The 25,268-nt window shown below is 49.9% G+C and overlaps 1 protein-coding gene and 1 long non-coding RNA gene across 11 annotated transcripts in view; one reads left to right on the plus strand and one right to left on the minus strand.

The window, feature by feature from the left end:
* Window positions 1-12,563: 12,563 nt before the first annotated feature.
* Window positions 12,564-16,710, minus strand: IRX5 (iroquois homeobox 5). Its single transcript, XM_082367122.1, has 3 exons — window positions 15,955-16,710; window positions 14,479-14,884; window positions 12,564-14,318 (listed from the first exon to the last, which is right to left on the minus strand). The coding sequence occupies exons 1-3, from the start codon at window positions 16,201-16,203 to the stop codon at window positions 13,522-13,524; spliced, it is 1,452 nt and encodes a 483-aa protein (XP_082223248.1). The 5' UTR covers window positions 16,204-16,710; the 3' UTR covers window positions 12,564-13,521.
* An 86-nt stretch (window positions 16,711-16,796) lies between these two features.
* Window positions 16,797-25,268, plus strand: part of LOC309616497 — a 50,173-nt gene continuing 41,701 nt past the window's right edge. For 7 of the 10 annotated variants that reach the window (XR_014237499.1, XR_014237500.1, XR_014237501.1 and 4 more), the window contains exons 1-3: window positions 16,797-18,648; window positions 22,265-22,387; window positions 23,787-23,852. This is a non-coding gene — a long non-coding RNA (uncharacterized lncRNA). Of the gene's footprint in view, window positions 18,649-22,241; window positions 22,388-23,786; window positions 23,853-25,268 lie in introns of all 10 variants that reach the window. The other 3 variants (XR_014237506.1, XR_014237507.1, XR_014237508.1) reach the window with 3 other exon arrangements.

A 25,268-nucleotide genomic window follows, 5' to 3' on the forward strand; every position in this document is an offset into this window, starting at 1 on the left:
CAGACATTCCTAGGTTCATATGTCACTTTGACACTTACTCAGGCAAGGAAACCTTTCAGCACCTCAGTTTCTTCACCTGTAAAACGGAGATAGTGATAATACGTACTCCATAAGTTTGATGAGGCTTTACTGAGCTCATGTACATAAAATCTTCAGTAGAATAACTGGTATACACTAAGAGCTCAATAAGGTAGCTATTATTATCAATAACAAAATAATTGTTTAGGTAATATGTTAACTGTTAACTGTACTATGTGATTGTTATGCAGCTTTTAGCAAAGGAATTGGTGTTGGAATTCTCAAACATCACTTATTTTATCACCAAGGTGGCGACATGGGCCTTATGACTAAGAAATGTCAGAAGATGAAGCAAATTCCATTCCATTCAATTCAGGAAGTTGTGAACTGTCATTCCTAATTATAAATTGTTAGAGAGATAGATGGACAGATAGTAAATCATGAAAGCTAAACATATTTCCCTAGTTGAAGCACTGATTGCTATTAAAAAAAATTAAAGAAAAGGAAAGAAAAGCCTATTATATCTCCCTCCAAAAGCCCCTGCTTCTGTGACAGAAGTCCATGGTGTCACCTCTAAGAATTTTCATTATTCAGCAGTTTTGGGAATGAGTGATTGATGTAATTAAAGTTATTGGTAAAGAAAGACTCAGTTACCACGGAACAGATGAGTCAGCAGAAAGTTTAAGTAATGAAATAATGTTCCAAGGAGTGATTCTTAAAATAAGATTTTTTTTTCACGCTAGATATCTTAACCATTGCTGATCAGCAAAAAGATGTGAAGTAGTTAAGAAATGGAGAAAACATGCTACACAATTTTAGAAATTCTCAGATGAAATCATTTGCAATCATATGAAACCGTATTTATTGAGTAATAATGGTAAGCACTCACATTTTTTGAGAGTTCACCATGTGCTTCGGTGCGCTTTGCATCCATTATCTCATTTAATCCTCACCCTGTGAGGTAGGTACTGTATTATCCCTGTTTTATGGATGCTGAATTTCAGAGAGGTTAAGGAATTTTCCCAGGGTTGCACAGCTGGCAGAGGGCACAGATAGGAACGGAATCCAAGAAGTCTGGCACCCAATAGAGTCTACCTTCTCCATCACCACAGGTCCTGGGCCTCTCTGTTTAGATTTCTTAGTCATCTAATCTGGTTCATTAATATACCCAAGATAGTAGAGGGCAGTCAGGATTTGAATTCACATCTGTCTGACCCCAGAGCTGTTTCAAAATTCATTTCTATGGGAAAAATCCAAGTACACTGGCTTGGAATCCATTTCTTTGTTTTCATTTCCATCAACACGTATTGAATACCCAGGACACTCCAGGCTTTGGGCTCTACTTTGGTATACAAAGTTGGCTGGGGCAGGGAGACCTTCAGGAGGTATGTGATGGTCAGTATGACAGATGATGAAGTTCAGACTAGTGCAGTAGGCAGGGGAGACGGTTGAACAAGATCCCTCAGAAGGATCTATGGGACTTGGGGAGTGGATGCATATGAAGCATTGGGGAAAGGAAACTGTTGGCATGTTTCTGAAGTCCTTCCACTGGGTCACTGGATGAAGGAAGGCAAGAGAAGCCAATCTGGGGTTGGGCTGAGGCTAGGAATGGGAAGGAGATGACTTTAGTTTGGGACATGTTTTTTTCATCTGTCATTTTATCTGGCTTTATTCTTTTTTATATATATTTCTTTTTATTATTTTTAGTTTCTATTGAAGTATAGTTGATACACAATATTATATAAGTTACAGGTGTACAATATAGTGACTCACAATTTTTAGAGGTTATTCTCCATTTATAGTTATTATAAAATATTGGCTATATTCCCTGTGTTGTACAATATATCCTTGTAGCTTATTTTATACCTAATAGTTTGTACCTCTTAATCCCCTACCCCTATTTTGCCCTTCCACCTATCTGCTCCCCACTGGTAACCACCAGTTTGTTCTCTATATCTGTGAGTCTGCTTCTTTTTTGTTATATTCACTACTTTGTTGTATTTTTTAGATTCCACATATAAGTGGTATCATACAGTATTTGTCTTTCTCTGTCTGACTTATTTCACTTAGCATAATACCCCCCAAGCCCATTCATGTTGTCACAAATGGCAAAATTTCATTTTTTTTATGGCTGAGTAGTATTCCACTGTATATATATATACCACATAGAAATGAAGGAAACAGTCCCATTTACCATCATGTCGAAAAGAATAAAATACCTAGGGATAAACCTAGTTTGGGACATTTTGAATTTGAGTTGCTTGTGGTCCTTCCGGCTGGAGATAGACTTCAGGTAGTGGATAGGTAGCCTGGAGACGAGGTGAGAGTGCGGGCTGGATGTAGGCCAGGTGTGCTGCAGCACCACTGAGGGGTATGGCAGGCCTTCCAGGGCAGGTGAGGGAGGTCCTACCCAATAAACAAGCTATGTGGACGTCCCCACCCAGGGAGAAGAGAAAAGAGAGGAGAAAGGAGCAAGGGGTGTGTGTGTGTGTGTGTGTACAGGGGTGTTAACTTTGACTGATATTACAGCCGGGAACCTAACAACACCCTACTTGTTAGCACTAAACAAAGTTCCCATGTGTCTCTGTGGCCAGCTTCAGAAAGCAGGGGAGACGGATGGGAACCTCCCACTTGTAAGTATCTGGAAAAAGGGGCACTGATGGGACAGGAACCTCTCAAAGGGAGACGCATCCACCTCCTCAAGCCCACCCACCCCTTCTCCAAATTTTGCTCCGAGCTGGAGGCTCCAACCCTCTCTTCTTCCCCTGCAGAAGAAATGGAGAAGGACCAGAGTCCTTTGTGGCGTCAAAGAGCATATTGGGTTGTGGGTCTTAGCCTCTTACCCCCGAAGAATGACCCACAGATAGGAAAAAAGAGATTCAGGCCTTGCAGAACCAGTGGAATGGAAGGAACAAAAGTTTACAAGGTTTGTAAGGATTCTCCCATCTCGGTCCTGCCTCCCCAGAAGCTCACCCAGAGATGAGGATTACAGTGCAAGGAATTCATTAAGAAAAGGGCGTAGGGGTAGCGGGGGGGGGGGGGGGGACAAGGGGCAGCCATCCCTGGCTGCTCTGTCACCGACAAGCTGTGTGATCTGGAGCAAACTGCTTTACCTCTCAGGGCCTCAATTTCCATATCTGTAAAATGAGCAGTTACTATTTTTTAAAGTGTGGCAAGCACATCTCTGGGGGGGACACAGGATGACTTTAGGTGTGGGTGAAAAGATGCTCATGTGACCCACATCATCATGGGCGAAGCAGAAGGAATGGGGTTGCAGTCACCTCTAGAACAACCAGAGGCCCTGAGAGACGCCAGTTGCCTTCAAAGCCAAGAACTTCACTTAATTAACTGGCTTCTTAATAATTGTCTTCCATTGATGGCGAGCGATACTAGTTTTTCAGTGACTGTAGTGGTATAAACATTCCTTTCAATATAAGTAAATGGTGACAAAATGCAAAGGAAATTATTCTGTAAATAGTAGTTTCAATAATCGTAGGCCATGACAAGGATTGGGAGGGCGGGGCTCAAATGAGTAAGTTTCGGGGAACACGGAGCAAAGTAAGGACTCTTTCCTTGCAATTTCGAGCCCTACGGAGCCTTCTCAGACATTTTCTAGGACCTGTCAGGCACTTACCAGATTAAAAGAAAAAAATTAAAAAGAAAAAAGAAAGTAAGAAAGAAAAAAATGTCTGGAGAGAGGGGGAAAAAAAACCTCCACCAACCAAAGTAAACCAGGCCAACGATTTTTCTACCACGTTGTTCGTATGCGCAAAGAGGTGGTGTTTATTCCCAAAGAGCCCTTTTCTCCAAGTCACCACTCATCCACTCTTTTATGTGATCCAGGAAAATCAGTCCTCAACTACCCATGAACATCTTGGCATGTATGAGTATTTAGAAAAAGAGCCACCTATTACCACAGGGTTTGGATTTAGATGCTGAATAGAAATAGAAAGCAAATGAAATCAACCAACCAACCAACCAACCAACAAACAAACAAAAAACCTTGTGGTCTGGATCTTAAAAAAAAAAAGTCTCAGCAATGACAACTGTGTGGTAAGTCTGATGTCAAACTGTGTTAGCTGGGAAGGTGTCTGGGATGTTCTGGAACTGTGAGGGTATTTGGAATCTAGGGCTAACAGATGTCTCACTCTGCTTGAAAGACATTGAGATGCTATTCCTAAGGGCCTGTGGGTTCCCTTGGGGACAAAGCCACTGATAGTTTTTACAGAAAAAATCCCCAAGCTGACGAACGTGTATATGACACAAGGAGTCAAGAAAAGGATTGAGGTTGGGAAAAAAAAGCAAAAACAGTCAAGGTGAGGCACTGAAAAAAACAAAAAAAAAGAAATACAAAATAAATGCATGAAAGACCTATGATTGGAGTCCTTGTCCCCAATTCAAATGTGTTTGCTAGGAGCTGCTCTGTAAAATGATGGGCAAAGGAACATTCGTTTTTGCTGCATTATGTGAGATCATTGTGGGCAGGCAGGCAGTCACTTCCAACAGGAGAAAGGAGCAAATCTTCTCAGATGGCAATTATTTAGGGAAGTAAACACTCCTTGGCAGGGGCAGAAGTCCTAGCACTTCCTTGCTGTTGAGTATCTGGGAGAGATGACATACTCCTAGCTTTTCCCTCATCTGTACTTCACACACAGAGTGCTGAGGAGGCAGTCTGTCCTCCAGCAGCTTTGGAGGAGGGCTAAGATATTTCCCGGCCCTGCCTAAAAATATCTCCCTTGACAGCCTGTCACAGTGTCTGAGACGCCACCATTCTAAATTCATTCCTCTCTGTTAAGGCATTTTGTTTCCAGGAGTTCTCCGTTAAAATACAGATATCCGGGAGATCTTAGCTTGGCTGAGACAGAGGGAGAACACAGCCTAGGAGTTAGGAGACCCGGGTTTCCGATTCGGTGCTGCCTATAAACTCACTGTGTGAGCTTGGGCAAGTCATTTTCACTTCCTGAACCTCAGTTTCTCCACTGATAAAAAAAAAAAAAGAAAAAGGGAAAGGAAAAAAAGGCAGAAATAAAAGGGGAGATGGGGTTACAAAGGTCTGAGATCTCTGGTCTCAGGCAGCAGGATCTGTTCACTTCAGGGTTTGGCCTGGACACTGGATGACCAGCGTGTCTACGAGAGCAACTCCTTTGGGCCAAAGGGCTTGGGGATCAGGTCAATGAGTATCTTACTTCCCCCTTCTCCAGAAAAATTAAAAAAACTCCCTGCTCCTCCCTTACCGCTGGACATCTCAGCAAATGGCAACCCCATGCCTCTGGGTTTTCAGGCTCAAATTCTTGGAGGCATCTAGAACTCCACTCCTCTTATTCCCAACATCTAATCCATCAGCAAAGCCTGTTGACACTACCTTCAGAATATGGCCCAGACCTGATTGCTTCTCCCCACTTCCCCGGCTACCATGCTGGACCAAGACCGCATTCCATTACCTCCCCCTAAATTCTCCATCAGCCTCTTAATTGGTCCCTGCCTCTACTCTTGTCCTCCCAGAGTCTCAGCTCCTCATATAGGGGGATGCCTTTAAAACATAAATTTGATCCTGTCTCTCCCTTCAAAACCCTCCCTCCCTTCCTCTCCCTCTCTCTCTCCCTCTCTCTCTGTCACATCATAAAATCCAAAGATCTCACCAGGACCTACGAGGCCCCATATAACCTGAACCTGGCTTTGCCTTGGTCTAATCCCCTCCCATAGAAGTCTTCTTGGTGTTGCTCAAACCTGCTCCCACCTCAGGATCTTTGCACCTGCTATGCCTTCTGCCCAGAACTCTCTCCCCTGGGATACCTGCCTGGCCTATTCCCTAACTTCTTCCAGATCTCTGCTCAAATGCCCCCTCCCAGGGGATGCTTCCCAGACTGCCCTCACTCCAAGATCACACTCCCGTCCATGTCCTTACCCTACTTAATTTTTTTCCTAACACTCATCACCTGGAGATTGTGATAAGCCATTATCACACTTATTTGTTTACTTTCTGCCCACCCCTCTAAAATGTAAGCTCCAGGAGGGCAGGGACTTTGCTCTGTTCATTGCTGCATCATCAGCACCTAGAACAATGAACCTGGCATATTATAGATGCTCAATTATGTATGTTGCAGGAAGGGAAAAAATAGTTTAAGTGGAGCTGCACTAACATGGAGGCCAACCACGCCTCTTACTGGAGAGGTCAATGCCAAGGGCTTCCCTGTGCTCTGCTTCAGCAGGGCAGGATGTCCCAGGGAGGCAAAGGTAGAGCCAATTGTTGGGAGATCTGGGTGGGGCAGTGTGCGGGGTACAAGGTAGGCAGGGGAAGTAAAGACTCCAAGCTGAGTTTATAAGTTTGTGGGCTGCAGGTTTTTGATTGAGACTAGAGGAAGTGGCTAAAAGGACTTGGGGACACATTCCAAAGGACAGGAGCCTGCAGAAAAAGGGTGGGTTATATATAAATGAGAGGAGGTCTGAACTGTCCTGTGAACTAACTTGAACTTCAATTCTGCCCCCATAGGGGATCCCAAGGCAGGTCCGGTCAGCTCCCCAAAGCTCGGCTGTGATCAGAGCTGCCTTCCCAGGCTCCCCAGTGTCCCCCTCCAATCAAGCCCCAGAGAGTGATGTATAGCCAGAGGAGGTAGGGAAGGGGAAGAGTGCTAAAGAACAGCAGCCATTCTGGCAGGATTCTCCCCAAGTCAGAACCCAAAGCCTCAGTCTCCCACCCTCTCCCCTCCCCCCCAGGCCTTGGCTAGCATCTCCAGTGAAGTGAAGTGCTAAGAGAGCATGACCCTAATAACTGTATTGAAGGATGACTATCTGCCACCCACTAGAAACCTCACAAAACAGGGGTGGTACAGGCCCATTCTACAGAGGAAGCCATTGAAGTTCAGAGAGGTTATCTGATCTGCCCAAGGACCCACAGCTTAGTAAATTGCAGAGGGAGGTAGGATTGAGCCACCAAGGCCCAAGGACCCAACCAGTACACTGTAACGCCTCTGGACAACAGCCTACATCTCCATCTTCACACTGCCTGGGGTGCCCTGGTCACACTCAAGTCCTGGCTTCTAGGACGCTGGAGAGGTGCTGTCCGCCTCTGGGCCTGCAGCCACTGGAGTCCTGGCCTCCTCCCACCTCCACCCCCGCCTGAGCCGCTGGCCCGCAGGGGGCGATGGAGGCATGGCTGGAGCCCCCGCCCCAAATCCGAGGCTGGTCAGCAGAAAGCAGCTAAGGTCAAGGAAAGCCCCCAGGGCCAGGGCTGGGTGCAAGAGAAAACCGTTGCAGGCGCTGAACCCCCGGAGGCCGAACCCCAGCTGTGCTGAGCGCCGCTGCCAGGCCGCCCCGTGTGGACCGGAGCTCTCCAGCCGTTGTTTGATGAGCAGCGGCCAATAAATTCATTAATCATCATTTTATGCCTCATCAAACCCCCTCCAAGCCCCTCCATGGGAGTTACACAAATTAGCCCCTGAAAAGACAGTAATTTCAGTTTAGCGAGGTAAGTGCTTTCTGATGGGCTCCGCGCACAGAGCTCTCCTGACAAGCCAATCCATCAGCGCGTTGGGGATGGGACGCGGCCGGGCCGCCCTGACCAGCCGGGCCTCACCAGTCCCAGCCCTGCCCAGCCTAGCCTCTGGGGGCTACCCGGCAAGGGTCTCTGCCAAGGGTGCCCCCTTTCCCAGGCTCCTTTGCACCCATCCTCCGCAGTCTGTCTCGGCCGGCCTCTTGCCTTCACCCACCCAGACCTCCTCCTCCACCCTTCTAAACGGAAGAAAAACTTTGCCGGAAAAACCGAGGCCCAAACTTGGGGAACGAATTTGTCGAGGATGGCGGAGACCGACGCACTGGTGCTGAAGTTCTGAACTCCCGCCCATTGGAGCTGGGAGCCAGGCAGCCCTTTCTCCTACAGTCTGGATGTCCGGGTTCTGCGACCCTTTGAAACTATTGAAGGGTTGTGTGCATTGCGGGCATACATGGGCGGAGGGGGGGTTATCCACGCCAATCCTGAAAGAAATCCCAGGATCCAAAAGAGGGCCATCTGGGAACAGAGAAGGGTGGTCCTTCCATCTAAAGGGCGACTCCACGGGACCCTGGTAGCCGGGGGTTGGGGTGGAGGTGGGGGACGCCCCTGGCCTTTTCCACGTCCCTCCAGTCTTTCTTTCTGAAACCCCCGCCTGGGGTGAAAGACGACGCCTGGGGAGGGGAGCAAGAAAGGATTTTCTATCGAATGGGCCCGGCCAGTAGGACTCCAGTATGGAGAGTTGGGTAAAAACCGCAGAACACTGTGGCGAGAGGTTGGGTATTTGCAAGCGCGAAGCCGAAGCCGCGCCTTCTCACTTTCCCGTCCCTTTGCACAGAAGGTCCCAAGGGGATCCTACCCGGCGGGCAGGGCGCATGCCGAGGAGATGGACGAGGAGCCGCCGCCCAAACCGAGCCGACCGACCAGCGCTCGAGCGCCCAGCGACGCGCCTCTCCTTCATTAGCTTCCCCTCCACGCGGCGCTGCATGCCTCGGAAAATAAGTTAGCAAACGGGGAGCCGTTTATCTCTTTTATCTTGGGGCCTGATCCAATTAAATAAGTGCACATTTACATTTGCATCCATCAGGCGAGAGCTCTGAGAGCCCGGGGTTTGCTCGGAGCAAATAAAAGCAGATTTCACGGAGAAAAGTGGCGTCTGGGAGCGCCAGGCTCGTCCGGGCGCCGGAAACGAGCGCGGCCGGGAGGGCGGCCTTGGGGACCCAGGGTTGGGGCCTGCGGCCGACGGGAGGCCGGAGATCCCCAACGGCCCGGAGGGCCCGGCCAGCGCTGGGTGTGCAGCCAGAGCTGCAGCCCGGTCCCCGAGGCGATCGTGTTAGGCCACAACCTGGGTCCCACCTCGTGCCTGGGACCCAAGTCGCATTTAGCGCGAAAACGAAAAGGAGATTAGCTCTGGCCTGGTCCAAAAGGGAGACCCGTGGGGTGGGTGTAGGAACAGTCCCACAGCTTTGGCCACTTTGGGGGGGAGAGCAGGAGGCAAGATTCCGGTCGGGCCGATTTTCCTCCTATTCGGGGACCGAGTGGCAAAGAAGGCGAAAGTCAGGTAGAGGGCGCGCCCCCCGCTGTCCCCAACATCCTTGCACCGGGGGAAACCAGCTGAGACTTCCCGTTAGCGCTTCTGGATGGGTAGAGGGGGACGTCCAGGTGAGCGCCTCCTCCTTTGCCACGCCGAGCTCATTAAAGGTGCTTTCGAAATAGGGTTTGAAGAATTCGAGGGTAGTTTTGTTTTGTTTTTCCTTTTCCTAAAGATGTCCAACCTACAGGCCAAAAGATAGAAACGATCTCTGGGGGCGCGGCTGCGTCGTAGACCCCCGACATGCCAAACCGCAAATTAAAACTGTGCGGGGCCCAGAGGCCGGGAGTGGAAAGGCCAGCAGAAACGGAATACCTGCACCTGAAGCGGGGCGGGAGTACCGGCATTGCCTGGGCTGCGCACCGCTGCGGCCACCCCCTCCCCGCAGGCTGCTCCAGCAGCCCGCATATTTCTCAACTGCCTGCCGCCAGGTTTTAAAGGCTGTGCCCAAGCCATGGCAGGAATCTGTAGGGTTAATACTCTTCCAGTTGAAGGCTGTGCTTTCCGAATCCCCAATGTTAACTGGGTCCTGGGTCCCAGGCCGAAGCGAGTGGGATGGCGGAGCAATTTACGTTTGACCCTCTTGGGGTCCAGAGCTAAGGCCCCGCTCTGGGTGGAGGGCATAGCTGGGTGTCGCCTAACTCCTCCTCTCTGCGAGCCGCGTGGTGCCCGGGGACCAGTAGGCGGCGCCCTTCCTAAACTGCATCCGCCTCCGGCTCCCTCTTGGGAGCGCAATCACATTCCTTTCACTTTGGGCGCTTTGCAGGGCGCTGTTCTGTGCCTCCGCCCCAGCTGGCAGCTTGTTAGGCGGGACAGGTGGGCTGGTAGGAACGGCCAGTTCTGAAACCGCTCGCACGACCACCCCAGCCCAGCCCCCAAACTTCCAGGCTCCAAGAGCTGTCTGTGCACATCTCAGGGAATGAGAGGCCCTCAGGGGTTTGCAAACCAGGAGGCCTCGATGAAGGCCCCTCACCCAGGCCGGGGAACAGCAGTTCGGGCCCTGGCACCCCGTTCCGAAGAGCGGGAAGGAGAAAGGGCCCCTTCTGCAGCCTCACCTCAATGCCCGAGTATGCGCCCTCGGGGATTGACTGGGCTGTTGGCTCCTCACCCCAAATCCCAGAAGCTGATTCGGCCCTGCACAGGGGGGTAAGGGAAGAAACCCAGCCGGTCCCCGGTTTGGCGCTGCCTCGTGGGGCTGACTGCAGGGACCCCACTCAGTGGTACCGTGGCCTCTGTTGCCTGGGGTTCAGCGACTCCTAGTCCTCTTAGTGCCAAGCTAGGCTCTGCTTGGGGGCTGCAACCAGTGCAGCCAAGCGCAGGTGACAAATGCCCGCGCTACCCCAGCACCGAGGTGTATTAGGCGCTGCTTCGCATAACTTCTGCGCCCCAGTCCAAGTCTGCGAACAAACCCCTGACACACGCCGGAAGGTTTCCCCCAGCGCCCCTTGCAAGGAGCATCGCCTTCGACACGGCCCAAGATGCGGCCAGCCTGAGGCTCGTAGGCTCGAGGAGGGACTTGGGACAGTACAGACACGCATCTACTTCTGGGATTAAACGCGGGAGACATTTCCTAGCTGCACATACCTCGATCCGCCCAGCAGGCCGCCCCCAAACTGAGAAGTGTCTAGACAACAGAAAAACCACTGGCCACCGAAACCCAGCTCTGCAAAGGAGAAAACCCTAAACTTAATCTGGGGCTTGTATTTAGGACGAAGCACGCAAAGAAAACCCTCGACCCTGCAGAGGCCAAGGGCAGGAGGGATGCGGACAGGGGGCAGTGATGTGGGCACCAGCCTTCCAGCCTCTGGCGGTTTCGCTGCGCAGCCGGGAGGCGTCTCGCGCAGCCCCTCGTTGGGGAGAAACGCCGCGGGCTCCCCGGTACGCGGTTCCCGTTCCCAGGCAGCCCCTGCGGGCATTCGGCTCCCAGCCCGGAGCCTCGGCAATCAGACCCGGGAGGCCCGCGCCGCGCCATTTGCATATTCCCGAGAACACAAGGAGGCCTACAATTTTCTTTTTAAAATCGTTGGGCAGGGTTTAGGGCCAGTGCTTCCAAATCCCGCAGAGTTGATGTCGTCCTTAAACTCTCTCTTAAGAGAAGGCGACTGGCCTATTCTTCTGACTTTTTTAGAAGAGAAGGTGACTCCTGGGGCTGCATATTCAACAGGGGGGGAAAAGCTGATTGTGAACCGGGCTGTCGGGGGGTGGATGGAGGGGGCTGGGGCGCGGGGGGTAGGGCAAGTCATCTCTGGAATTCAATTGTTTAAAAAAATCATTTATAATTAAAGGGACAAAATAAAATACGATCGTCTCATGCATATTTAATCATTCACACTTCCAGCTTTGAAACCATTTTCCCTGCGTGAATTTTCTCACTAATTTAAACACTGAAGTCGACTGCTGTTCAAGAAAACATCTGGACAATGCTGCTTTCAAACTTGTTTAAATTCGAATGAGCTAAAGGAGCCCCGTTGCAGGTTAAAAAAAAAAAAGTAGCAAAAGTGAAAACTCCGGTGAAAATTTGGGCTGTGTTTTAAAAAACAGGGTTAAAGTGGTCTTGAGTAGAAGTGCAAATATGTGAGTTTTGATTTAGCCTAATTAAACCGGTGTTATGTGCAAACACATTCTCTCTACGCTCAGGCTTGGGTTTAATAGAGCAAATTAATTCCCCTCGCTGGGGTATGTTTTTGCTGTAAAGCCTCCCCTCCCCCGACCAGTGAAAATTTCCCACGAAATTCCACAAGTCCGCGGTTCCCCATCTCCCGCGCAAAATGGAGACGCGAGCACCGACTGTGCTGGCGGGCCTCGGGCGCAGGGCGGTATCTCTTCCTCATGTGGGATTGAGACGCAACCTGCCTTTTCGTTTTGTGATGAAAGATGCGGGATTAGACGGAGAAAATAAAACCTCAAAAATACTTTTGTAGCTACTCGGACTCTTGAATCCGAGATGGGAAGAGTGCTAAAGTGACAAGCCTGATCAAGTCCACAACGGCCTCATTATCTAGGCAAACGTCCTCGAACTTTTGAATGCCGCTTGTCCAAAAAGGGGCCCTTGGGGGTGGGGCGGGGGGGCTCTTCTGGTCCGTTCGGGGCGCCCCTTGCTTCCCCCAAGCGCCTATGGCACTCCCTCCCCCACTTCCGCCCACTCTCTCTCCAATCTCCGACTCTGCAAAGTACAGGCTTGTAATTCAGGACAAGTGTGACACCTACCTGTGAAAGGGGGGAACCGTCCCCTCGTTGGTCCCGCGGCCCCAGCCCCGCGGCTGCGCGGGGAATCTACCCGGCCGCCTACCACCCTACCACCCGCACGGTCGCGGATGGAACATTTACTAATCTAATCAAATCCAGCGAAGAGATCAATGCCCAATTTTGAAGGGGTAGAGAAGACAGTGACTTGGGAAAGCCTTCTCCTTGTCACCCCCTAACGCTTCCCGCCCGCATTAGCCCAGAGCACCTTTGAAAGAGTAATAAGGGCTAAATCCGGCATAAAATCGAACTCATTAGCAAAGTTCACCAGCTGATTGCTTTGCATAAAACACGACACTGATTGGAAGTAATTAGGTTAAGCAATGGAGCTCGGGTGGTGCGTGTCTCTAGCTGCCTTTGCCATCTCTTCTCCCTTCTGGGCACACACTTGGGTCTCTCTCCTCCCTCCTCCAGGGTCCAATCTCCCCACAGCAGCCGCATCAGTGATCCAAATCTGCATTCCGGGCAGGGCCAGGTTCCCCGGGGCTCGAAGCCTAATTACTGTTTCCCGCTGGCACACTAGGTTCAGTGGAACCTTTCATTCCCCACTTCGAAAAAAAGTTGCAGTTTGCACCTTTTGTCCAGGGCGATGGACAGTTTACTGTGGCTTCTAAAAAGTAATGAGTGGCTCTGATTATGTTAAAATCTCTTTTAATTAAATATTTTGCATTTTACAAAGGCGGCTGCAGTTTCTTTTACCTTTTAAATCTAAGAGTATAACCTGTTTCCTTTCTGTGATAATACTTTAGCTCATACCCAGAAAAATCAATAGGTGTAAAAAATTAAATTAAACTTGTAATTTTAAACTATGAAACAGTTTTGGGGGAAACACAAATGTATATATTTATATTACAAAAAAAACATTAAATGCCTGTACAGGTGTCTTAATTTCATAATTTACTTCAAAGATATTGAGTTATCAATTTAAATACAAAAATGCTACATTAAATATACAGAATAAGATTTAATACAAATCCTTTTTTAAATTTTTCTTTTCAGTTGGTTAAGACATTTTTGTTTGTGTGTGGAGATGTTTACATTTTTATGTCATCCATCTCCAGGAACTATAAACTTTTTAGTAGGAGGGGTAGTTTTGTTTTTCTCTCATGTTGATGGAAAAATAACTGCCAAGGCCATGTTTTTTTTAATAAATTAGGAAAGTCCAGGACCGACGCAGCCCGCGTTAAATGTCGGACATACCTTTCTTCAATTCATAGGGAGAGTCTTTGCACAGGTCTAGCTGGGACTGGCTCCGCAACATTTTCGGGTCTTTAGCCAAAGCGTCCGCTCGGTTCAACACGGTCTGGTTTAATCCATTGAAATGCGAGCTCGGACCCGTTGTAGGGCCTGGCCCGGGCCCCGGGTGGCCATGAAGGTGTCCGAAGGAGCCATAGTTCGTGTAGCCAGGATAGAAGGGCGCCGTGTAGTACAGAGGCCGGGACAGCACTGTCCCGCCTGGAAAGGGACACTGAGCCGAGGGCGAGCGCGATGGCGCCGGTGCTGGTGACGCGCGGCTGCCTCCTAGGGCTTGCCCGGCTACGGGCCCGGGGCACGGTGGGCACGGAGAGCCCTCGCTCCCGCCGCCCCCGTCCTTGACCTTGTCCGAGGATGTGGCGATCTCCGCCAGAGACCACAGTTTGGGCTTGGCGAGCACCGCCTGAGGCGGTGGCGGTGGCGGCGAGTGTATGACCGAGGGCCCTCCGGGACCGGGGGGCAGCTCTCCCGCGGCTGGGTGTGGGCCCGGAGCCGGCGCGCCCGAGGAGTAGTGAGGGGCCGGGTCCTCGGCCAGCCGAGCTGCCGCAGGCCCGGCCGGGGAGGGCCCGCCGGCGCGGGGGGGCCCGGGCAGCGCGTCGAGGCGGCCCTCGGACGGCGGCTCTTTAAAATCCGAGTCGCTGAGGCTACCCTCGGTCTCTTTGCCGGCGGGGGTGGGCGGCCCCTGCAGCCGTTCACAGCCTGAAGCCGTCTTCTGCTCTGCTCCTCCTGCGGGCGAAACCCAGGCGGTCAGAGGCGCGGAGGCCGCGCGGCGGGGCCCAGGTCCCCGCCCGCAAAGGCAAAGACCCCTGCCCTCAACCTCCAGGCCCTGTGCGCCCCCTCTCCAGTCCCCCTTTTGCTCAACGCACCCTTTCCCGCGTCCACCAACCTGCATCGGGGCCCTCGGGGTCGCCCTTGTCCTCGGGCTTCTGGGGCTCATCCTCGTCGTTCTTCTCCAGATCAATGTTCTCTTCCTCCTCCTCGTCCTCGCTGCGGTTCCGCGGCGTCCACGTCATCTTGTTCTCCTTCTTGAGGCGCCGGCGCGCGTTGGCGAACCAGGTGGACACCTGGGTGAGGGTCATCTTGGTGATGATGGCCAGCATGATCTTCTCGCCCTTGGTGGGGTAGGGGTTCTTGCGGTGCTCGTTGAGCCAGGCCTTCAGTGTAGCGGTGGCGTCTCGCGTGGCGTTCTTCCGGTACGCGGGGTCCCCGTAAGGGTACGAGCCCAGGGGTGCTGCGTACGGGTGGTACCCCAAGGAGCCTGCCATGCCGGGTGTATGGTCGTAGGGAGAGCCCTGCAGGGAACAGGCAGAGAGAAAGTGAGAGTGGGCCGTGGTCCCCAGTGCCACCTGGGCGACCGAAAGACACGTTCCCTGCACCCAGGGGCCTTCGGGCTGCGAGGCCCGCACTCAGGCTTCCCCTGGGGTAGGGCTGGAGAGCTCAGACCCTGGGGCAACCCCTCCTCCTCCTCATAAGGAAGCGGGGGCGCCAACTCCTGAGTCCTTGGGGGCGCTTGGAGCCGTCCTGGCTTCCCTGGCCCCTGGTAGGCCCCCCTCTGCCCGGGAACGTCCTCCCCCCGTGCGCAGATCCGGCCACCGCGGCCGGGCCCTCTACCCAGAGAGAGGCCTGGGCAGCGGCGGCGACTCTGCGCTCCGCGCCCGAGTGGTTGCGCGTTGGGAGCAAGGGTGGTGAGCAAAGGAAGTCAAGGACTTTTTTTCCCCACAGAGAAAGGCAAACGAAAAGCTAAGCCTTGCCTCGGCACTCCCACCCCTCCAAAAGTGTTACCCCAAACCGAAGCCAAGGCGCTTTTCCAGAAAGTGCACCCGGCCGAAAAATCCCGGATGCACCGCAGCTCGCCCGACTTTTCAGAAATTTAATACCTCCAAATCGGATTGCGAAGATAGGATTACGGATTTGCAACATTTTGGAGGACTAATTAAAGGCGAGGCCAAACACATTTACACAGACTTAGCACGCTTCTGTTCAGATTTCGGGTCTATTTCTTTTGAACTACTTTCTCCAAATGGCAAAACCAAAAAAAAAAAAAAAGAAAGAAAGTAAAATGTGCAGGGCGGCCTGGAGCTCACGTTTGAACCAAATGCTGCTCTTTAATCGCAGCGACCTCTCCCCAAAAAAACCCTTTCCGCCAACTCAGCGATCCGAGCAAGACGCGGCTCTTCTCTCCGAGCAACTCCTGAGCCCGAGGCCCGGGCGAAGCCGAGGGAGACGATCGCCCAAGTTTGCAGGGTCCGCGAGGCTTGGCAGGGGCGGTCCGCGGTGGAGCCGAGGCCCGTGTCCCCCGCAGCCCCCGACCGCCCCAAGCTGCCCCAGCTGCCCTCGCCCGCCCCGGCTCCCGCTCACTCACCACGTACGAAGAGAAGGCGGCGGCTGCCGCCGCCGCGGGGTCGGCGCCGTACTGGAGGTGCGAGTTGTAGCCCGGCGAGGGCGCCGTGAAGGCGGTGGAGCCGGCGTAGGGCGAGAACGCGGAGCCCGACGACGAGCGCCCGAGCTCATCCGTGCGGGGCCCCGAGATGACGCTGGTGCTGTACGCCGGGCACGAGTAGAGCGCCAGCGAGGCGGACGGCTGGTACAAGTAGCCCTGCGGGTAGGACATGGCCACGCACGGGCATGGGGCGCTCCGCGCCGCGGCCGCCAACGAGCCGGGCGGCGCCCTGCGAGGGCGTGCGGGCGGGCACCTGGTCTCCGGCTGCCCCGGGCCGCCGCTCCTCGGGCCCCGGCTCCCGGGCTCCGGCCCGCGGCGCCTCCTCGCTGGCTTCCCGCGCGCCTCCGGCTGCGGCCGCCGAGCCCGCTCCTCTGCGCGCCTCGCTCGCCCCGGCAGGGTTTTCCGCCCCCTCCCTTGCTGCTTTCTCTTTTTCCCCCTCGCTCTTTGCACTGGGGGGCTCTGCTTTTGGCTTCGCAAAGGTCCTGCCAAGATGCTAAGTTGGAAATTGAGGATTCTGACGCCTTGTGCGCGCCTGAAGCTCCTCCTTCGCGGGGTGTAGTCGGTGGGAGGACTGGCAGGAGCCTCTGGGCGGCCGCAGCCAACCCGGCCGCCAGGCGCGCCTCGCCCTCTCCCTCTTCCTCCCCGGCTCCCTCTCCCGCTCGCTGGCGCTCCCCTCGCCCCTCCCTAGTGCCCGCCTCTCCTCCGCGGCCCTCCTCTCCCCCCTCCTCTTATTCCGCCCCCCCCCCCCGCCTCCCCTCCTAGGTCTCTCCCTCTCTCTCTCTCTCAGACTCTTGAGCGCCGGCCCCAGGATGACAAACACATCCCAGGCGCGCCGATCTCTTCCAACTTTCCTCCCCTGCTAAGTCGGGGTGGAGCGGCGGTTCCGACACAAGGCGGGCCCTGATGGCCGGTCCCGCCGCTTCGAAGCACAAAGGGAACGAGGCCGCGGACCGCGCGCCAGCGAAAGCTCTGCTTTCTGTACGACGCAGTAAATCGCGGAGTTAGCGGATTTCTTTTTCGCCAGAAGGCTGGGCTCCAAGGCAGATCGCCGCCCACCCGCCCCTGGCTTCTCCCCCAAGCTAGGGGACCCGAGAGCGAGTTGGATACCCGGAATGAAGGCCCCCGAGAGAGCCGGATGGATGCCAGCGTCCAGGGCGCAGGGAGTCCGGGGTGACTGTCCCTCTCCGCCAGCAGCAGCAGGTGGGCGAGAGACAGGCCTTGGACATCTGCACGTCTCCGGCCCGGCCTCCCTTCCACCAACTCCCCGCCAGACGGCGAGGGAGGAGGCACTGGGGACCCAGTACTACGGGGGTAGCCTTTCTCTAGAGAGGTAGTGGGCAAGAGCTGCCAGACGGAAAAGCAGCTACATCGGAGTAGGTCTTCGGACTCCACTACACCCCCTCCCGCAATGCCTGGCTGCCTCTTTCCCGGGGCTTTGCATTATCCGCAGCTCGCCCCGCCAGGCCGGTGGTGGTGGAGAGTGCGGGTCCTCTTCCCCTTCGCACCCACTCTCGCATCCGCCCACGCTCCACTGCTAACATTGCGGAGCAGTAACCAACCCCAACACCGTTTGTTCAGCGAGGCGCTGGCAAGGCAAACACACACAACCGAGTCACAGGCCGAGCCCTTGCCCACGAAGGCCACACATTTAGAATACAAAACAGACCCTTTGCCTGTCTCTCCACACCGCGCCGCCACAAGCCACAGAAGCACTCGAACTCTGGGACAGACAGGGGCGCTGGTGAACCAGGACAGGGGCTGGCACAGTGTTGGGCACTCCACTGGGGCCCAGTAGATAGGGGATTTTGTGGCCTTTTATAATGAGGTCACATGGAAGCCGAAGTATGCCTATACACAAAGTTTCCCTCAATGACTCTGACGGGAGAGATACACTTTTATTTCCTGAGCTCCAAACCCTGCACACAAACCCACTCTCCACAACCGCACACTCTCCGCAGCGCGACTTCACGCACGCGCGCTGACTCCTCCCCTCCGTCAGTTCCCTCCAGGCTCCGCCCCTCAGGCGGACGTCCTCCTACAACCGCTCAATCCTCCCGGCCCCATCCCTCCCGGCTTTCACCTCTAATTGGACGCTGGCCTCTATTGGCTCCGCCCTTCGGCGACGTGGGCCCGCTTTCCTCCGAGTAACGGCGCCGAGGGGGCGGGGCGGGGCGGGGCGACGGCGCGCTATTGTCATGGAGACGGGAAGCCGGCGGCGGCGGTGGCGGGAACAGCCAGGCTGAGGTGGCAGCGAGCCGGCCGAGACTGAGGCGAGGCCGAGCGCCCTGGAGCGCGCGGAGCCGGCCAGTGGCAGCCTCTCAGGCAGCCAAGGGGCAGTGTCTTCCGGGGCTCGGGCAACGCCCGGGTGGTCGCGGGGAGTGCCCCGAAGCGTCCCCGCTCTGCTCGCATCGCTCCCGCCTCTCGCGGCCCCTCAGCTCCCCAGCGTCCGCCCCTCGGCTCCGCCCGCCGCCGGCTCCGCCCGCCGCCGCCGCCGCCGCCGCCGCCGCAGCCCTTCGCGCTAAAGGTCGGTAGCGGCCCGCGCGCGCCGCCCGCCGGGGGCTCGCGCCAGCCACGAGGGAGCGTCCGCGGCTCGCGCGCCCGCGCCGTGGAGGAGAGGTGAGCCCCAGGTCCTCCATGCCACCGCGTACCCGCCCCGTTGCGGCCGGGCTTCCTGACTCTCGAGCCGCGTCCGCGTCCCCCCGTGGACCGGACGGACGCGGCGGTGTCCCGCGCGCCTCCGTGGGCATGGGCCGCGTGAACGTTGGGCGGGCTTCTGGTGTGACGGTCCCCGGGCGGGCGGGCGTGGGCGTGTCCCCTCCATCCACGCGCGGCGGCTTCACCCTCTCGGCTCTCGTCCGAGATTTCTGAAATGCTGATTTCTGAAATGGAGCCGTGGAGGTTTGTGCCACCGAAAATCTGAGTCTGTCAACAGAGACATTCTCATTACATCATCATGCCACTCTAGGCAGCTAAGCAACCCCCCGCACACACACACTATACTTACAACCCCCCCCCGCCCCCCCTCCCACTTCGTTTCTTTCTACTGTCTTCTTTTTGGTGCACGGACTGTAGAGAATCCTGCAAGATATTGAGGCATTTAGAATTTATGATTCTGTTGCTGTGGTTGTCACCTCCGCTCTGCGTCAAATTTGAGACTCATTTCTTAAGGATGTCTCTATTTTCTGGTTTATTTGCACATTGATGGCTCTGATGCTCGGCTGGCCACGGCCGCCCGGCGTCTGAGATAGACTCGTGTTAATATGTGAAAGGGAAGAGCTGATCATTAGCGGGCAGACGGGATTCAGATAACATCTGGAGGGTTTTCTCCGTTTTCATGTGAAAGCTTTCACGTTTTTGCTGGTAAACCGGAGGTTTTAACTTTTAGTCTTGGTAGCAGTGACGATAAGGATACGTTCCCTTATGTCCACCCGCCCCCCCCCCGCCCCTTTTCGTCCTTTATTCATCAGCTTTGCCGTTTGGGAGCCGGCATGCTTTTAGCAGTAGTTTAACTCGTCTCTTGTCACTGAAGCTTTCTCCCCCAGCAGAGGTGGGAGCTAACTCCCTCTGGTTCCAGGTTACCAAGACGACTCCTTTTCTTTTTTGGCTTACTATTGCATTTGTATCTTTATGAACATTTTAACTTACACTAGGGATAGGTATTCCCTGATTGTTCTTAATGAAAGACTTTGTAAAAAAATCTAATTTTAAAACTTCCTAAGAGTTTATTGGTTTGTCATGTCTGCACGGATCCTGTTATGCATAACTCTTAAAATTTAGAGCTTTAAAATAAGATCCACAATTGTATTGTTAAGACGTGGTTGTGGAGCTTGCTCTTCGAGTTTTGGCTGTACAGTTGTCATTGTTTAAATCAAGTGCAAAAGAGGTTATTCCTGTTTATTTAGTGTAATAACTGTTTACAGTTAAAACTTTAAAGACTCATAAAAGTAGATCTGCTGTATTTTAAAGATCTCATCATTCTTGTGGGAGAGACACAACACTGACGCTAGGAAAGGCAACAGATTGCTTCTGTCATATCGCTTTGCTGTTTTGGAGTGTACTTAAAGGATTATGATTGATAAGGCTGTCTTGCCAGAGAATGTTGACACAGGTGTGCATCGTTATCTTAATTAAGATCCTGAGAAAATGTTGTCTATAAAATGGTGACATAAGAAGGGCGGCATATTTCTGTACAGTTTTGCTTTTGGAGAATTTAATTGCATAGAAACCTGTCTTTGAGCTTCCAGATTTTGTGAGCACTTTGGCAGCAGAAGTTTTAGAGAGAAATGATAGTTCAATGTTAAGTGTTCTGGCATGTATTAATACTACTTGTGGCTTTTTGGCAATGCCTTTGTCGACTTTCTTTGTGCTTCCATCTTTGTGGAATAATGGTTCCTGATTTAGAAAGAAAAGCATAAATAGCATAGTATATTATTAAGCAGACGTTTATTAGTGTTCAGTAAAAAATATGTAGAGGAAGGCGTGCTTAATGTGCAGAAACAAGATTGTAATAAAAAGGTAAATATATAAGAAATTTATGTCCCTTCACTTTTTTAGAAGACAGTCTCCTAGAATGTTTTAATGATCTAAAACAGTTTCTTTTTTCTTATTGTCAAGTACTTAACTACATTGTTTATGGAATGCCTTGCTTTTATTTCCAGATGTAGAAGAAAACTGTTTTATTTCTTCCAAAATGTGGTTCTGTAAACCTGAATTGATGAGCAAGTGAAGATGGTGCATTTAGACTCTTATTAGTTTAAGGATCTGAATCATAACCTGGATGACCACTGGAATAGTATTACTGTCCTTTACTTCAAATCTCTGAATACCAAATGCCAAAACAATGGCAGGACGGATGCTGTTGGTTATATTACCCCTTGGCTTTCCCAGCACCTAATACCCTTCAACATAAGTATTGCATTAAGATTTCCCCCCTCTCTTTGTAGCTCATGATTTCCTGGAAGCTGGCTGTCCATCAGTGTGTATGTAAGATGTGTGAGTGTTTTTCTTTAATATTAAAACTCATTGTAGAAAGAGGAAATGAAAGTGGAGGAGGCCATAGGCATTATGATCGGAGAGGCCAGGTGTAGAGTCACAGCTCATTCGTGACTCCAAGGATAATGAGCTGCAGAGCATTACATGGTAAACTAAAATCAAAGAATGACTGATTTAGATTTGTTTGCTGAAACTAAAACAAGAGCATTAATTTTGAGATAATTGCTTTACTTATCCCCCAACTCCCCTTCAAAAATTTTTTTTCTGGCAGCTAAGATCAACATCCCAATGCTATTATCCACATATTATTTTCAAATTTGATATGCTGTGTTAAAAGAAATGAAATAAGAATATGAGCTAATTACCTGTCATCTGTTTTAATAAGTAACACCAAGTAATTATTAATACATTAATATATAATAATATAATATGTTTTTACAGTATAGAAATCTTGTGGAAAATGTCAGTGTTCTTCAGTTGATAATGTGCAAGTAAATGAGATCATGTAATCCTGAGTGAATTAAACATGTTCTTTAAAACAGATTATGAAAACAGGATCATATTTTGGAACAGTGTTTTAACTCTGAGATAGCACAGCCTATTTTGTGTGGTAATATCTCAATATCTTTGTGTATTTCCCTTCGGTGTCTACATTGTGTTGGCTCCTGTAGTTTAACATCTTTTTGGTATAAATATTAGCTGTTTTATAGAGAATAATTGTCCTTAATAGAATAGCAGCTGATACAACTCTAAGAAGATGTAAAATCTTGGAATTATTTTTTTCTTGTTCAGTAATGACTCTGGTTTGCTTTCGTAGCACTACTCTGGAGTGTGATACTCATGACTTATTTCTGCATAAATCTGCAGTATTTTATAGCTAGAGTATACCTGAGCACCAATTTAGCTTGGCAAATTAACTTAGATGCTTCAAAATTGAAAACCAGTATATTCAAATGTAGTTAAAGTTTAAATCTTTATTAGTAAGGATGCACTTAACATTTGTTCAGGAGAATAGAATATAATTTTCTCCTGCAGTTGTCATTTATGTAATCCATTTTTCTAGCCTTTTCTCAGGCTAATGATATTCCACACCTTGATACAGTCTTTAGTTGTTTATTTGCGATAATATAGAGTGATACCTTGGAGAAAATTAGATTAGATATTCATATCTAATATCCCAAAAGTATTTAACCAGACTTCTGTGTTTCCTTAAACAGAATCGTTTCCATTTTCTGTGCAGGTTTTAAGTATGATGTTTCCGTAATACATTTGGATGTTTTCAGCTAAGCTCACTTCTGAACTATGGGGTTCCTCCAAATGTTGACTGAAATTTGTCCTTGTGCACCCCCAGGCTCATCTGCAAGTGAGTGTCTGCACAGTTGTGCTTGTGTGTGGAGTAAACCCAAAATAGCATCAGCGTTTGTTTTACCAAAGTATTTGTATTGGAAATAGGGATGGTCTAAGTACAGAATGTAGAGAATGTCACTTGAGGCCTTTGATTATTAAAATTTTACCAATGCATTGGTAAGTAGGAAAATTTCTGATTCATGGAAATGCGCTTAAAATGCATTTATTTTTTAATGTTATCATCGGATAGTGAAATTTATGAACTCAGTGCTTTTCGTAAAAATCAAGACTAAAGTTATGATATGTTATAGAAATAGGAGTATTATTTAAAGGAAATAATGTTTATATCAAATTACAGTTTTTGATTATTTTCATTGCCCCAGTTCTTTTAAGAATAAACTTAGAGGGAGTATCAGCTCTAGTCATGGGTACTAAACTCTTTTAAAAGGACAAAGGATATACAGGTGTGCACACAACTTGTCACTTCTCATCAAAATAGGGGCTGCTGAGTACAAGCAGATGAGAAAAGCTATGAGGAAAAAAAAAATTACTGTGCAGAATATTTGTGTTGCCTAGTGGGGAGAGCAAGTACTGGATTTAGTGATAGAGAATATTTTCTTAAGTAAAAAAGATGGTTGGATGACCAAAAAAAAAAAGCTAATTCTACAGAAGGCAACCCTAGTACAGCCTGCAGTAGAATAAGTGCTTCTCTGTGGATACCTTCAAAGGCATTAAAGTGATTTTTAATGTTATATAATGGTTTTTACGTAACACACTTGTGTTCTCCTATCACTGATTGGGCATTATGGGGCTTCATGTATGACCAAGAGCTGAAGCATTACAGTGACTTAGGAAACACACAAATATGAAGAAAATGTTAAACAGTGAGCAATCTGATTCCTCTTTGTTTGCCTTTAAGCTTAGTTTTTGGGGTTTTTTTTGGTTTTTTAACCACATGTAAACTTGTTGAATTTTAAAAACAGGAGGATTAGATTTTTTTTCCCTCCTAAGGATGAATATAGGAAAAATCTAAACATATATGCAAATTGGTTGAGTTTTATATCTGTTATTAGCCAAAATTTATTATGAAGATTCATATTTATTTCTTATATATTAATGGTATTCAAATGTATTAAAACTGATAGCTCTTTTATATAAAATAGGTGTGTGAGGGGGGTTCCCCACTCTTGAAAATATGAAGGAAAGCATGTCCTTTCAACAGTAATAGGTTATGGTTGATTAATTGAGAAGGTTATACTAAATGTTCTCTAGTGGAAATGGCTAGAGTATGCTTTTTGAGAACTACATCATTCAGGAATAAAATCAATTGAAGTATTGGTAATTAAATTGTAATTCAATGAAGGAACGAACTGGTAGGAAAGATGAAGCTAACTCTTGCTGTTTTTCTCTTTAAGAATCTGCAGTCCATAATGGAGCTACTGTACTGGCTATTGGAAGAAGGAGATTCTGAAGATAGGGAGGTAATATTATCTCTTTTAAAAGAATACTTTCCTCTGTAATCCTGTGCCTTTATTACATATAAGAACTTTATCTAGTAGAGAGCAATTTCTTTAAATTTGGGGTATGGAAACAATCTGATTTTCCTGTGTTGAGTTTTCGAGCTCCTCCTCCTGGGGTAATAGGCTATGTTGGGAGAGCTGAGAAATCTCATCTAGGCATACTCAGCACCCTTAAAATAGCTTCTTTCTGAGAATTAGATCTGTGATGGTGGCCTACCCCGTTCTAGTAGATGTCATTTTAGCTTGTGGTCGATGCGCAGGCACTGAGCACGTTGCTGAGCTGTCCTCATTTACCTCTCCGGCTTTGTTGCCTTCTCTGGGGGAACGTGCCCTCGGCAGGGTGGTTTACTGCCAGCCACCAGCCAGCTCTGAGTGGGAGACTTGCTGGTTGACAACTGGTGCCAGGGCTCTGCCAAAGAGCTCACCAGGCCCAGCCTGGGCTGCTCTAGCGCACTGGAGGCCAGGAGCTCCCACACACGGGTTCCTTCCCTAGTTGTCAGCTTTAGGTCCCTTTCCATTTTTTGTGTAATCCTAGGCTATGGGTAATACTTTCCGTTTCCTCTCACTAGGTTGGCTTGTTGCTTTCTTTGCAGCTGTTGCAGGGATTCACATGGAATGGAGGACTGTTTTATTCTGGATGAGATCTTTGATCATTTCCCCACATGCTTTTCCAGTTTCAGAAACCTAATGCTGGTGTTAAAGAATGAATCTAAGATTCTTGAACAACAAAAATGAAAAATGAAAAATCTGTGTCAATAAGAAAAGCTTCCATCTTTTCATGCTATGTTGCTACATTGCCCATGCAAGTTAAATTAAAAACAGAGTCAAACCCTTTTATAAATTATCAATCGCTATGTCTAAGAATGTTTATAAAGGCTTAAATTGTGTAATGGTATTTATATCATTTTTTTTTCCTTTTTAAGAAAAATGATATACTTTTCTAGTCATCAAAAATACTCCCTGAACTATATCTATGGAGAGATATTAATATAATAATAAAGGGCTTTATGATGTCTAATTATGTAATTGGGAAATTGGTAAGCAACAGTAGTAGCGAAAATCAATTTCTTCTATTAAAGAGCTAGTATACATTTAAAAACAAAAACCTTCAAGAAGGAGACTCTTGAATCTTTAAATCATATGATGTTTTTGGTTAATACAACAGGAAGAGGAAATATACTAATCTCAGATTCTTTCATTCTTGCCTAGGTAGAGGTTGGAAGCAGCTGAGGAGCTATTAACATGTAGCCTAGAAAAAAAATGATATAAAAGCGATTACTTGGAAGGCAGTTTACATTTGCAGAACGATTCAATATTATGTCCTTGACCAACTTTTACACTTCATATACTTGGGTTATTACTCTAGCTTTTAAAATA

The sequence above is a fragment of the Balaenoptera borealis genome, assembly GCF_965194805.1.
Source record: "Balaenoptera borealis genome assembly, chromosome: 19".
Classification (NCBI taxonomy): domain Eukaryota; kingdom Metazoa; phylum Chordata; class Mammalia; order Artiodactyla; family Balaenopteridae; genus Balaenoptera; species Balaenoptera borealis.

Bases quoted from the DNA above. Each gene is read 5' to 3' on its own strand.
- IRX5 (XM_082367122.1), bottom strand. From the start codon at position 16,203: ATGTCCTACCCGCAGGGCTACTTGTACCAGCCGTCCGCCTCGCTGGCG. The intron at 14,885-15,954 runs GTGAGTGAGCGG...TGTTCCCTGCAG, and splicing joins CCGCCTTCTCTTCGTACGTG to GGCTCTCCCTACGACCATAC. The intron at 14,319-14,478 runs GTTGGTGGACGC...TTTCGCCCGCAG, and splicing joins CCCCGAGGGCCCCGATGCAG to GAGGAGCAGAGCAGAAGACG.